At 37.7% G+C, this 15,129-nt stretch overlaps 1 protein-coding gene across 1 annotated transcript; it reads right to left on the reverse strand.

The window, feature by feature from the left end:
• Positions 1–230: 230 nt before the first annotated feature.
• On the reverse strand, positions 231–14,987 carry LOC136258953 (ankyrin-1-like). The gene is made up of 19 exons (XM_066052345.1): positions 14,331–14,987; positions 11,087–11,191; positions 10,896–10,994; positions 10,373–10,471; positions 10,199–10,297; positions 5,757–5,855; positions 5,592–5,690; positions 5,419–5,517; positions 4,265–4,363; positions 3,830–3,928; positions 3,656–3,754; positions 3,490–3,588; positions 3,251–3,349; positions 3,092–3,190; positions 2,930–3,028; positions 1,286–1,384; positions 1,112–1,210; positions 961–1,053; positions 231–387 (listed from the first exon to the last, which is right to left on the reverse strand). Exons 1-19 carry the CDS (start codon positions 14,811–14,813, stop codon positions 355–357), a joined length of 2,199 nt encoding a protein of 732 aa, XP_065908417.1. The 5' UTR covers positions 14,814–14,987; the 3' UTR covers positions 231–354.
• Positions 14,988–15,129: the final 142 nt, after the last annotated feature.

The raw sequence follows: 15,129 nt of genomic DNA on the forward strand, positions 1-15,129 counted from the left end.
TCTTTCAGAGGTAAAATTGTATTGGTAAAGGTCTATAGGGACTTCAGTAACTGTCCTTTATAAGGAGGTTAAATGTACAGTGTCCTTTACAGGGAGGGTCCATTAAAAGAGGTTCCACTGTATGTATACAGGCTACTATTATGTAGAGTATGTGATAGCTATGGAGGCTAACAGACACTACATTGTTAATAATAAACTTTAATACACAAATATATAGCATGATTGCACAATATCTTAGAAATCTGTATAATACAAAAAACTCAGTCATGTAGATAGTACATCTGACATAATATCACAATGGTTACTTTTGTACAAATTAATTACTGGAATTATTTATATCACTGATCATATTCTTTAACAGCTGGTTATAATGTTGTGCTTCGTGTACTGCAACATAGATAAATATAATGCACTTTTACCTGTAAATGTTATATGCAGTGGATCCTCACTAATCTAAACAGCTCTGTTCTCAAGATGACAAAAGTCTGCTCAGATTAGTACTTTTGTTCAGATTAGTGAACCCATTGATTATAATACAGGCCCCAGTTCAAATATTCTAATAGAACATACACTTGTTCCCAAAATATCCTAATAGAACAGTCATTTCTACTGTTCGGATTACCGGAGTTTGGATTAGTGAGGATCCACTGTACATGAAGTAAGTACTGACAGCATATATCCCACTAAGGATCAATAAATGGTGTTTGTTTTGACACATTCTGTCAGAACTGCTGAGAGAATTTGGGGCAAATTAAGATTTTGGGCCCCTACAACTGATATACGTACATGTAGCTATGTAACCTTAAAGTGTGGGGGCACACTAACTGCACACACTACCATATGAAGCAGGGGGTCTGGGGGCATGCCTAACCTAGGAAACTTCTGAAGACTAGACTGCATATAGTAAACCAAATTATGGTGCCTGATGTAATTACCATTGTAATAACCATATTAGCTCACTTCTTCTTCTAAATCATGTCTTAAATTGACAAGTGATGTAACAGTATCAGAATCATTGCATTGAGAAGCAAGAAACAAAGGATTATGCTTTGCCTGTAGTGACAATTCGCAATAACTCATTAGCTTTAAAAAGAAAACACATACTACTCACAGAAGTATGGGCATTAATATCTGCTCCTGATTTGAGAAGTAACTCCACTACTTCAACATGGCTATTTTGAGCAGCAATGTGCAAGGCAGAGAACTTTTGCTAAAACAGTGGTATAGAAGGTAATACATGTAATGTGCAGATTATTGTACTGCACTTCATTATACATCAGCTCACCTCTTCAACTGCACTAATGTCTGCCCCTAGTTTTATAAGTGATTCCACTACTTTAACATGACCATTTTGAGCAGCAACATGCAAAGGAGTGAACTTTACCTGAAGGATACAGTATAAAACACACTGTATATAGATAATTTGTTATATGCTATTTGATTGTAAAATCATACTTAAAAATGAAAACTTGATGCAGCCCCATAAAAATCAGGCTGAAAGTTTTAATTTGAAAGGTGACAACCAAGAAATGGCTGTAAAGGTGTTAATGTGAATAAATTTAGTAATGAGGCAACATTATAACTGCAAAGAAAAAAATTAAAACTTTGGTCACTCATGGCTACAGAATTTTGCTTAAATTTGAAGCCCTACCTTGTGGATAACTCTACTGTAAAAACCACTACATTCAGATAAAAGGGCTCAGAGTTATTGTATGTGTAAAAACATTTTCATTATTCCTACTAATAACAAACCGGTGTGTCTTGAAAAGGGCTGGGTAGCCATACAGTACATTAAAACTCAAACAGTATGTTGGTGTAGTGGTCATCAGTGTTACCTTTAAAGTATAGAATTCTGATTAGCTGAATGTGATTCTTTATATTTCAATAGGTCCTTATATTATTTACATAATAGGTAATTGCACTCAAACATATGGGAATGTGGTAGAACAGATCTTTCATACACTGTTTCATCACTTGTTCCATCACATGTATGGGGGAAGCAATAGCAAATTTTAGAAATAATAGATAAATATTATAACTTCAAGCATTTTACTAGACTGATTTTGGCTGATGTAGCCACTATACTCTAATAGAGGAGTCAGACTTCTATAATATATAGTACAGTACATAGTAGAGGAATCAGATTCTGTATAATAGAATAACCATACAGTGGTAGATCAGACCTATATAGCATAGCCAATGAAACACTAAATACAGCAACCGACTGAAAGAATAAATGACAAGTTAAAGTTAAATGTAACAACTACATGTAACATGTGCAACCATATATACATGATACAATCTCAGCCTCTGTAAAAGTTGAAAACCTACAAATCATAATTACAGCCCATACATTTATTATGCAATTTAAAATTTATTGCAAGGTTAAAAGAAAGTTTGCATGCCTTCTTTATCGGGTGTATATAAAGCATTAATTCATTCTCGGTAAGCATGGAATTTTCTTTGAGCTGTTCTTATGTAAGCATAACTGCATACACAAACACTTTCTTAAAACACTAACAGAACCTGGACATATATGTGACCGGATTTGACAAAACCAGGCTTCCACACACATCCAGATTTGTGACTTTGAAGAACCATAACTCAATTTGGGAGTAAGCTATCACTTTCAAATTTTGAACAGTTATTGTACCATGCAGTAAAAGAATGTTGTGAAAATTGTAGGTCGATAGCATATTTGGTGGCCAAGCTACAACTGGTTAAAGTTGAAGAATTGGATGTGTGTGGAAGCCTGGTTTTGTCAAATCCGGTCACATATGAGCTTACACTCAATCAACTGTCCACTATGGGGGAATTATATATAGCTTTGGATAAGGTGAGTATCTACCTTACAAGTTCAGTAATGTCCAGTAATTTCCTAAACTCACTTACTGTTTCATACTACTAATAATAAACACAAGCTAATTACCTCCTCAAATGCATTAACATTTGCTCCTGATTTGATAAGTGATTCCACTATATAAACATGACCATTTTGAGCAGCCAAATGCAATGGGGTCCATTTTTTCTACACAAGCAAACAAGGAATATCATTGCATTATATTCCACCTTATATCACACACCACCTTACCCGTTCAGTAGCATTAACATTTGCTCCTGATATGATGAGTAACTTCACTACTTTTTCATGACCATTTTGTGCAGCAATGTGCAAGGGAGTGAACTTTCGCTAGAATAGTACATGACATTTTGTCATACTTGATTTCTGTATGCTCTAACTGCTGCTCACCTCTGTAAGAGCACTAACATCTGCTCCTAATTTGATAAGTAACTCCACTATTTTGACATGGCCATATTGAGCAGCAATGTGCAAAGTAGTAAACCTTTGCTATAATACAAAGCAATTAAGTGATTAACTACTTTTCAGGTTCAAGTTTATTATACACATATGCATACATGCACGCACTCATGCACATGCACGCACGCATGCACGCACGCACACACACACACACATACACACACACACACCCCTGTAGTAATACTAATATCTGCTCCTGACTTAATAAATGACTCCACTACTTCAACATGACCATTTTGAGCAGCGATGTGCAAAGGACTCCATTTTCCCTATAAAATATAGCGTGGACACATGCATAGCTTGTCTTTATCAAGTTTCATGCAAGGACTTGCTCACTTCTATTACAGCATACATATCTGCTTTTGATTTGATAAGTGAATTCACAACACTAACATGACCATTCCGAGCAGCTAAATGCAAAGGAGCCCATTTTCTCTGCAATAGTAGACAAGGTAAATATTATATAATGTGTAAAAATTAATTTAAATCCCATTACAAACACCAGTTCACCTCTTCAATAGCTTTCACATCTGCTCCTGATTTGATAAGTAAGTCCACTACTTCGATGTGACCATAATGAGCAGCAATGTGCAACGGAGTGCACTTTTGCTAGAATATATACAGATCATATGTGACCGGATTTGCAAAAAGGTGCCTTTTCCACACATTTTACATACCAGCAAACAAAATCATGTAACACTTGACACCTTATACTGATTAACTTGCTCATAGTATCAAAATGTAGCCAGATACTGTAGCTACAATCACGGAAAATTTCAGGCAATTATATGCCATGTTAAAAAAGTTAAGAAGCTTCAAAGTTCACAAAATGGGTCAAATTTTGTGTGTGAAAAAGGTATCCTTTTGCAAATCTGGTCACATAATATCAAATGATCTATTAAATTAAACTTTAATATAAATGCTACAGTGTACATAGTGCCTCACCACTGTAACAATGCTAACATCTGCTCCTGATTTGATCAGTATCTCCACTACTTCGACGTGGCCATTCTGAGCAGCCAAGTGCAAAGGAGTACATTTCATCTGAGTACAATGTTAGTACACCAGAAATGGTCACAGTTGAGCATGTATGTGTGTGTGTGTGTGTGTGTGCATGTGCGTGTGCATGTTTGTGTGTGCATGGTGTGTGCGTGTGCATGTGTGTGTGTGTGTGTGTGTGTGTGTGTGTGTGTGTGTGTGTGTGTGTGTGTTTTAACACCATATTGGTCAGCATCTCCATGAGGTGATTCACAGGCAATGGCGTTTAGCCAGCTAAGCTTACGATGATTACAAGGTTGGGTTACAGCGTGCCAAGCCCAGGATGCTACCTGATGGTATCACTTTGTACACACTAACCTGGTTCCTTTGTGGAAGTTTTGCAAACTTCCCAGTGGATACTGAAGTCTTCACTTAGCACAGGCACAGCTTGATGGATAATTCCAGGGCACACGCTGCTGCTGGAGTTCAATGGGTTCTCTGGTTTCCATCCAGCTGCACCATGACCATTTCCAGTAAATCAGGTGTGTACTGGTGGAATGAATGTCCACTTTTGCTGCTGTCTATCCCTTCCAATTAGGAAGACCCAGAGGGGGTAGCAGAGAAGGAAGGTGTGTGTATGTGTGCATAGCCAGGTAACTAGAGCATCAGCCTGATAATCTAAGGTACCAGGATCAGAGCCCAGTTATACCGAATCGGCGTAATTGTTTTCTTACTTTACTTACATTACTCCAGTGTATGCAGCTGTATGGTGGCCTGGTGTCAACTGGGGAAGCAGCCTACCCAGCTGTAACATTAATAGGTAACCTGGTATTTACTGGGGAGCAAATGCCCAACTGTCCTTTCCTCGCTTAGGAGTGTTGGGGTCATTGTAGAAATTCAGGTTCCACGATCTCTCCTGGACAGTCCTATTGTGAGTTACTAGTTTTTCCCCTGGATGATCTGTACAAGTCTCCAATGCCTGAGTGATGCAGATTCATCCCAGTGCTGATTCAGTTGGTGGCAATAGCTGTGCTTTGCATGGTTACTGGAGGCTTTTGCTTTGCATACGTACATGCGTGCAAATGTGTGTGATGAATTCATTGAGTTGCAAACTGCTTTACCTCTGTAAAAGCACTAATATCTGCTTCTGACTTGATGAGTGATTCCAACACTTCAATTTGGCCATTTTGAGCAGCAATATGTAATGGAGTCCATTTTCTCTGCAAAATTATGTTATGCAGTAACCAAGTATTCATTACATAGAAGTTTGCTGCACATTCACACACAGCCTCACCTCTTCAACAGCATTAATATCTGCACCTGATTTGATAAGAGATTCCACTACTTCAACATGACCATTTTGTGTAGCCAAGTGCAAAGGAGTACATTTTCTCTGCAGTAGTGAGCAAAACATATCAAAGTTATTATTATTAACTGTTGCACATGTAAACAACCTCACCTCTTGAAGAACTTTCACATCTGCTCCTGATTCTATAAGGGACTTCACTACAATTGCATGACCATTTCGAGCAGCCAAGTGCAAAGGAGTCCATTTTTTCTACAAGATACCATTATGTGTGGTAGTATTTAGATGTATGGAACATATGATTTCTTATTTATTTATTGATACTGAGCAGTCAGCTGCTAGTATATATGCTCAGGAAAAAAAATCACACACACATATTGACCATTGAAGTGAAGCCATCAGATTTATCAAACGGTCTTTGTAACAACTAGTGTAATCATTCAAGATGTATTTAGTGGCACGACGTTGGATTCTTTCAAGGTTTAAAATGTCTTTCATTGAGTGAGGATGCCAAATTTGTGTACAGTAGAGTAACTGTGAATCTGTGATCTTACCAATGATACATACAGTCTAACCAATGTGGAAGGAAAATGGGTGGGGGAAAAAGTACGGCGAATTAGTCCAAGTATTTTGTATTAATTTAGATTTTGTATTTTAGTCCAAAAGTGTGATAGTAAGAGTGACTGACTGCAGACACACCATTCCCTGATTTAATTAAGAATACATAAATTCATAATTGAACCATAGCTGACACCATTTTGTTAATATTACTAATATGTAGCTTGTTACACTGCTCCTCTAAAAATACTGTGACTTCTATATTACAGTATCTTGATCTTGACTGCTCTATTAGAGTACATCGAATTACAGCTACAGATAATTTTAGGGGGCTAAGCCCCCCTTACTTTTTTTCACAGGGGCTGCAGCCCCCCTTGCCCCCTTCTCCGCTACTCCTGAATAGGACTGGGTAGTATTCAGTGTTGGGCAAGTTACTTTTTAAAAGTAACTAGTTACATATTACATATTACTTGCAACTGAACTATTTAGTTACAGTTACATATTACCCATAAAATAAAGTAACTATAATAATATTACATATTATATTACTTTGTGTCCACAACCTTAAGCTGTCACGTGTGAAACTACCACCTTATCACGTGACATGATTTCGTTGTTGGCCAATGTGCAAATCTTGGTTATAAGTAAGAAGCTAGTGAATAAGCTTCATTCAGTAGGCTTCATTACTTCGTTGTGGTTAGGCGTTACCCAGTGGATTACTAACGAGATTAGTAACTTTGTTACTTATAGTAATAATATTACGTAATATTAGATTCGTTACAGTAACTATATTACTTAGGTAACGTGTTACATTTGTAAGAAAAGTAGTTATATTACCTGTTTTTATAGCATATTTCGTTATATTACTTAGTTACCACAAAAGTAACAAGTTGATGTTGTGCTACTTCTAAAAACCAGGCGCCATGCAGCTAGCTAACTCATCTGGAATTAACTATAGACAGTATATGCTACTATGAATTAACCAACTACTTTACAATAGGGTAGTTTTGGGTTGTGCAATAATACTAGCTAATTCTCGTATTTCGTAATTTATGAAATATTCGTAATTCGTTCAATTACGTTGCTAAGGAAGCGTTTGTTAAACAAACCACTTTTACCAACATATTACACACAGAACTATCTTCTAAACTGTTTTATAGTGTGACTAACGTGTTTTTTTTTCACAAATTCTCTCGACAAAGCCTCAAAGCTGATCTTCATTTTCGTTCGCGTACGTAAGGGATACGCACCCTTTCAACTCGAAGCAATAGGCTATTCCTGGTAGTGTACGAGGCCTGCACCGTTGTTTTTCAGTTGCTAAATGCCTGAAAACCTCAAAGGGAAGGTAGTCTGAGGAAAGTCATCACACCCGTATTTCAGTCCGCCGAAAAAAAACCACCTCAGAGCAAAGTTCACCCGTGCAGAAGTTTACTACAGACTTAATTTCACTTTTACTTCTTACGTAAAAGCTGCTTTTACCGTTATTAAATGATTTTGCTCACGTGGGTGCGTACGGACAAACATAGATAGGTAGATATGTAGATATTTAGATAGGTAAATAGGTAGATAGGTACACACACACACTTTTACGATAACAATTTCAGTAAACTAGGTGCGCGCCCACGTGAGCGCGCCTGGTTTAATAATATTACGTAACGCGTTACATAAGTAACGCGTTACTGCCAACACTGGTAGTATTGGACTTTTAGTGCTCAATATAGCTATAATGTATATACATTAGACTCTATTTAGGCTGTTTTGGGTGGGTAATAAATCTCATATACTCCACCTTGTTTTCTAATATACTCCACGCCTTTAAGCACAATATGACATATGCTCAAAATCGGATTTGTCCGATCACTATGCAATATTCACGTGCAGTGATTTAACGAGCGCGATTATTTAGTCACGTGAAGATGCATAGTTTCCATGGTGCTAGTATTATCGTAAGAAAACCAGCCGCTTTTGCCGAGCCTACAGCAGAAACAGCCGTGGGTGAGGTAAGTAATCTGAGTGTAATGTGAAATAGAGTCTAAAGCAGTTATATAACTTTGGGCTTGTACATACCAGGCACTTGTCTTCCATAGCATCATGTGCTTATTTGTGCAATAATCTTCTGGTCTCACAAATACATATTGGTGAAAACCGCAGTATATCAATGTCATGACCTCGTGTCATGGTATTATTGATGTTTCACTGAAGTCTAGACAATGCTGGTATTGTTTCATTGGAATACCACAGTATTACTATAATACCGATATACTCTCCAGCTCTACTACCAAGAGTTCATAATATATACTAAGGAGAGTATCCCACTCTCATATACCCCTGTAGAAAGGCGTATCGTGAAGTTATTATTATTATTATTGTTAATTAGCAAAGCCCACTAGGGGCAACACGCTAATGAGCATTACAATCACACATTATATTATATTACTTACAGCATTCTTAAATGTTTCAAGATCTATCGTGTCGATGTTAGGAATTTGAAGGGAGTTCCATTGAATAATTGTTCGAGGGAGGAAGGAGTATTTGTACACATCAACTCTTGTTTGCAATTGAGTTAGCTTGAGAAGATGTTGAGCACGGGTGGAGGACACTGGAGTTGGTGACGGTAAGCAATGATCAGGTATTGCTAGTAAGTTCCTGACAATCTTGAATAGGAAGGTGAGTCTAGCAATTGTTCTTCTGTTTTGAAGTGTAGGCCATTCAAGACTGGTTAAGTTATGACGTAACGACAAGATGTCGTGGTTAGTGACGTACAGGAAGCCGTAAAAAGTGCAAGAATCGTTAGCACCGTTCACACTTGCGACGCTCAGGATACAAGGGAGTGTCACTCAGGCTCTTGCTGTAGGTCGATCTGCGACCGCGGTCAAACTCTAAGTCAACGGTCAAGGCCACTAAATAGCTCTTACAGTGGGTCAAGGGTCAAGACGATACGGAAGGTTCGAAACCCACAATCGAAAACTATACGTAGCTATTATCAAGTTTACGGGATTATACGTAACTCACAAGAAATAAGGATCTCTAAGAAGATGTTTTAAAGCTCCAACAGGCATTTCGCCGTAATTATAATGATCTTTCTCTCCCAGCCGCTGGTAGCACGCACTAAGAAAATATTATACTAGGTTACAAGCGCAGGTGCGTATAGGAAAATCGAGAAATAAGTGCAGGTCAAAAGTTTGACAAGAAACGCTCAAGTCACAGGACAAAGACGATAAACGCTGCAAGTCAAGGGTCAAGGTGAAATTTTCCCCGGTCAAGACTTTGACCGCGGTCGCAGATCTACCTACAGCGTGAGCCGACGTGACACCCCTTTGGGGATAGCTGTATTCGCGAATGGCCTAGTAAGAAACGCCTACGAAGCGGTCTTAACCCATGAAGGAACGATTGTAGTTGGGTGAGAAACGCTTAGAGCTGGAGTTAATTTGGTTGCTAGCGACGTTGGTAGGCACGCGTTCAATCGCTACCATGTTCAACTAATGACATCATTAATTATACACAAAAAACGGGCGAACTCAGAAGTGTTACATCATAACTTCACGATACGCCTTTCTACAGGGGTATATGAGAGTAGGATACTCTCCTTAGTATATACATTATGAACTCTTGCTACTACTCATTGAGCAGACAAATGTAAGAAAGCATAAAATATTTTAATGCCACTTGGGACAATCATAACTGCACTTAACATCATAGTGTAAGCATAAATTTCTGCTTTATTCATAAAGCTATCATATAATAGTGCTGTTTTTAAGCTAAGACTACTTGAGCATTAAGATGATTCTTGTAACTGTGTTTTATTGGCTGTAATCCATACATATAATACAGGGAGTGGTACATGGAAATTGTCAAGGAATGAAATTTTCAAGAATTTTGCAATTGATGACACTTTTATGACAATGTAACTACAGGTTACATGTATCACCATTGGCTGTTTCTGAACAAAAATATGAATACCTTGTTTTGTGAAGTTTATGGCTATGCAATATTTCTTCTTCTGCTGTTATTTTACATTAAACTTCACACCCACTCACCACTTGAACAGCACTAACATCAGCTCCTGATTTGATAAGTGACTCAACAACTTCAACATGACCGTTTCGAGCAGCCAAGTGCAAAGGAGTACATTTTTTCTAAAATATGTACATGGCACATATTAAGACAAATCTTACCATATTTGACTTCATTGCACACGCAATATATTTTACCTCTTGAACAGCGCTAACATCAGCCCCTGATTTGATAAGTGACTCCGCTACTTCAACATGGCCATTTTGAGCAGCAATGTGCAAAGGAGTGCATTTTTTCTATATTTAATGCAGAGGACACAAAATGGTTGTAATTAGTTTACCCTAAAAACATGTTAACTATCTGTCTTGTATATAATCACTGGCATAGCTACCAACAGCTTATCCAATGTGTGCATTATACAAAAGTCTGATCAGGTTTTAAACATAATGTTATGTTACAGGAAATTTTATAAAAATCATACTACTCAGTAAGGAAAGGGGCAACATTGTTGTCATGAAAAACTCCTTATTTTCAAGCCAAACTAAATTGCTTTTAATGATGCTCAATTTCATGAGCATAATAACCTCATCATGCCTATGCACACATAATGGTTGTGTTTACAACAGAAAAGTAAAAAAGGAAAGGCCAATAATTTCCATATACATTAGTAGATACACACTTTGTGAATATGTGCATGTTCTGTTACAATTACAAACTAACTTCTTCCACACCCCTAACTTCTACTCCATATTTGATAAGTACATCTACCACAGTAGCATGACCACTTTGGGCAGCAAGGTGCAGAAGATTCCACCTTTCCTAAAGTGGAACATTATAAATGTATGCTTTGCTTGATCATTTCACTTTACACATAAACTACTATTGACTCTTTACATAAAATTATGATTTACTTCAGTAAGGACTCTAACATCTGCTCCAGAAGAAATAAGAGACTCCACCGCATCAGCATCACTATTCTGAACAGCAAAGTGTAGACGGGTTTCTTTACTTGGGAACTATGTATATACATTAAACACATACATAATTATGTGCAGATACTGCATATCCTCTGTGTATTATACTGTATGAATTACTGTCCAGTGGTTGTTTGATATGTTCAACTAAGTACACAATTGAGTTGGTCTTGGTTTTTTACCACCTATCCATGATCCTATACATGCAATATGGAAGCACTACAACATCCAATCAGGCATCCACCACAAAATTGGGCATCCACTACAAAATTGGGTATAGGTGGTTTTCATGTGCACAACTTTTCAAATTTCTCAGCTATAGTCATGGAGAAGTTTTTTTATAAATGTAATCAGCTGGATGCTTTGAACTGAGTTACTTTACTAACACATACATATACTATCACAAAATTGATGAAGATTACAGTAGTTACCTACCAGCCAGTGCATAGAAACTGCATAGAGATAGTTATGTATCTAGGCTCAAACGAATAGCCGATTATTCGTATTAATATTCGTTGGCATAGTATCCGAATAATAAAATTAACACCCGAATATTCGCACATGATCGTTATACAATGGCACGTGATTAGCTGTAAGCAATTAAGGAAGCGGAGACGATGCCATTGAATGGAAAGAATGGTGTTGAAGAAGCGAACAGTAGAAATAGCATTAGGCAGCCACTAATTGGTGAAGATGTACTAATGCTGTGGCAGATTGCCGTAAGCACAAGACTTCATATGGATTCATGGTTTACTCCAGATACTTCTACTTTGTTATAAACACTTTCCGTCACAATATCGCTGCGGTAATCCTTTCAGAAAGGGCACTATGCAAGGCCGAAGGAGACGGTCCGGTTGGTCAGGCCTGAGCCGGACCAATAATCTGGAGTTGAACCAACTAGCTGACCAGCTCGAACTACATTACTCTCATGCAATCTTTGGACGATCACATCTACATGTAGCTACGTACATTTCACAGATGTTATTGAAAATGCATGACACGAGTAGTTACCTAGTTTCTCAGCCTAACTAAAGCACAGAACTACACGTATAGTACCTCCAATTACCTTACAGTACAGCATTGCATTCGTATCGTTTTGTACATAAATGATTGTGGGTTCTACGTACAGTATCACGTGTTGCGATAGTTGGCATTTATCACGTGTAAGGCAGGTGCCTTCTTTGATTCTAAACCAGCACACTTATATCACAATTCAATCTTCATAAAATAATCATTAGCATTCCTTGGCTTGTCTCTCTTGGCTTCCTTTACTGGGCGAAGGGCTGGCAGTGACAAACCAGATGACTCATTCCTCGGCAAGAAGCTGCACACTCATACATTACATGGTGGCCATCTGGATGAGATGTTGAGTAGAAATCACTCCTCTTCAACTACCCACTCGTCCTGTCAAGATACCGAGCAAACTCTCACTCTCACCCACATCGCGCCATTTTCGAATGCTGATTGGTCTCGTGACTGTCCACCAGTATATTTTGTGATGATCCGTTCACTTCATACAAACCAGTATAATAGTATACAGCTGTGTAGCATTTTATTGTAGCTGTGTGAATTCACTGTATAGTAATTATATCCTAGCTAAAGGGGGCCATGCTGCATGGGTTCCCTGTGAAATTTGGGGGGAAAGTTGCAATTTGCTAGCTAGTTTACTTTAAAATTTAGCATCAATTTTAAATTTTAAGGCATTTTCAAACCTTTAAATTGCAAAAATTCTGCAGCTCCTGGGGGTTGCACCCCAGACCCCCCTTGAACTTCTAATTGCTAGCTATAACTAAATGAACCATACAGCAAGTTTCATGCTGTGTCCCCTGTATGTCAGGTCTGCAATAGTATAGAAAGTCTGAAGAACAACAGATAGACCTGAGCATATTTATATAGCTAGCTAGCAGTGAAATATCACTAAAATTGCATATCTGAGTGTCTAATTTTCAAAAATTTCCTGTGGGGGCATGCCCCCAGACCCCCTAGAATGCTCGTGCTTCGCACTTCGCAGAGTGTGCTTCGCACACTGTGCAACAGCTCCTCTCTCATTGGCATGTATACAGTAGCAATTTCAACATTATAGTCAATGGCCTGACCAACTCAATTTTCCCTCCTCCGGCCCTGCTATGCTACCCTTTTCTTCTCAGTAAGTTATTCATACGAAGCCACAAACTTGTTTGTGGTTCTTTATAGGTTTCTTATTAGTGGCCACCTTAATTACTGGATTGCATTCATAGCAATGAAACCTTACACCGAATATTCGAGTATTCGGACAATAGTTGAGTAAATATTCGAATACAGTAAGCTACTATTCGTTTGAGCCTTAGAACTTAAGGTGACTTACTTTAACGATACACTAAATTTACCAAATTTGTATATTGGCGAATTATGCACTTGCCAATTTCATGCTCCACCACCCCCCCCCCACCCCCAGGCGTCCCCACACCCCAGGTGAGGATTTGACATTGCTTCTTGTCCCCGCCCCTGGGGCAATTGACAGTTGTCCAAATCACTGACCGATTTTCGGTAGTTGCATTTCTAAACAATAAAATTGCACTTGCTATAATTTTATTAGCTACAGGGCAGGTTTATTACTAGTCGCATGCATGAAATATGCGCTTAGCCATCCTTGAGGTGTTGTCAAATCCCCTACTATGGGGGTGGGACATGAAATTGACAAGTGCATTAGCGCATACAAAATTTAGTAATTTTATGAATTTGTGAATTGGTGCAATTAACTAACCACACATTTTGCAGGTTTAGTGCGTACTAAATTTAGCAAAAAAAACCAAAGTTGCTAAAATTGCTAAATTTAGTATATAGCTAAATTTAGTCACCCTAAAGTATATGGACTCAGTTGATCCTGATTAAATGCTACTATATTATTGATAATATGCTTATTCCACAAGGTAAATACATAGCTATAAATCCTCCAAGTAGTACAACCATGGTAATAATGGTTTTATATGCAAATGGCTTCCTGCACTTGCTTGTCACACAACTACAAGTTTTCTTCTTTGCTACATACACACCACAATATACACATCTTTCACAATGTGATAATTGGTAACATGTAGTGTTTACATGTCACCACACCAATGTCAATGTAACCAAAAATGCTAATCTGCAAATTTAGGAAGTAATTATAATAATATTATAAACTTGAACATAGGAAACTCACATCATTTCTTGCATCAAGCACAACTGTTGAAGAGATTTTCAAGTACACAAAACTTTTTTTGATAAACTCAGTAATGTTTCTAGTAGCTGTTTCTGCCATGTATGAAACAGCTGTCTTAGGAATGATAAATTCCAGCAGTAAAGAAGACACAGCTGCTTTGCAAAATGGAGGAATCACAAAAGGCTTAACTCCACAGTATCGGCCAACAAACTGTTTGAGTTCATCGTATTCCTTTTTGGTAATACGATAGAATATTTTATTGCTTACAATTGCTACCATTTTATCATAACCCTTAGGAACCTTTTGCTTTTCAGACATACAGTAGTTGTAAATTTCTTGCAATTTCATTTGACTGTTTAGTTTTTGCTCATATTGTGTTAGCATTTGCTCACAGCGATCAGCAGATTCCAGTGATTGTATTAGAATTTTGAGCAAAGAAAAATCATCCCATCGCCAACATCCACGTAGATTTTTAATGAACATTATTCTAATACATTTGCAGGCTTCTATTTCTTTGAGTTGATCTTCATTAAATAAGAGCACACTTGAATCATCCTTGATAGTCAGATAAGAGCATACGTTCTTTATGACCTCTAGATTCTCATGTTCGTTCAGCTTTAATTCTCTAATGATATTTGATATAAGAATTCCAAATTCACCACTTGCTTGATGTGGTGTGGTGATCACTGCTGATGCTGGAGAAGTATTGTACTTGCTTTTCGATTTATCAGCATTTACCTTGTAATTGTCTGTGAATAAATGCATAAATACATACAGAATATTGTACACATGAATGTAA

This window comes from Dysidea avara, chromosome 6, assembly GCF_963678975.1.
Source record: "Dysidea avara chromosome 6, odDysAvar1.4, whole genome shotgun sequence".
NCBI lineage: Eukaryota > Metazoa > Porifera > Demospongiae > Dictyoceratida > Dysideidae > Dysidea > Dysidea avara.

Excerpts from the sequence above, each read along its gene's own strand:
- LOC136258953 (XM_066052345.1), bottom strand. The coding sequence starts at position 14,813 with ATGTTCATTAAAAATCTACGTGGATGTTGGCGATGGGATGATTTTTCT. Across the intron at positions 11,192-14,330 it reads TGCTTGATGCAAGAAATGAT|TTCCCAAGTAAAGAAACCCG; the intron begins GTGAGTTTCCTA and ends GTATATACATAG. Across the intron at positions 5,691-5,756 it reads ATGTGAAAGTTCTTCAAGAG|AGAAAATGTACTCCTTTGCA; the intron begins GTGAGGTTGTTT and ends TCACTACTGCAG.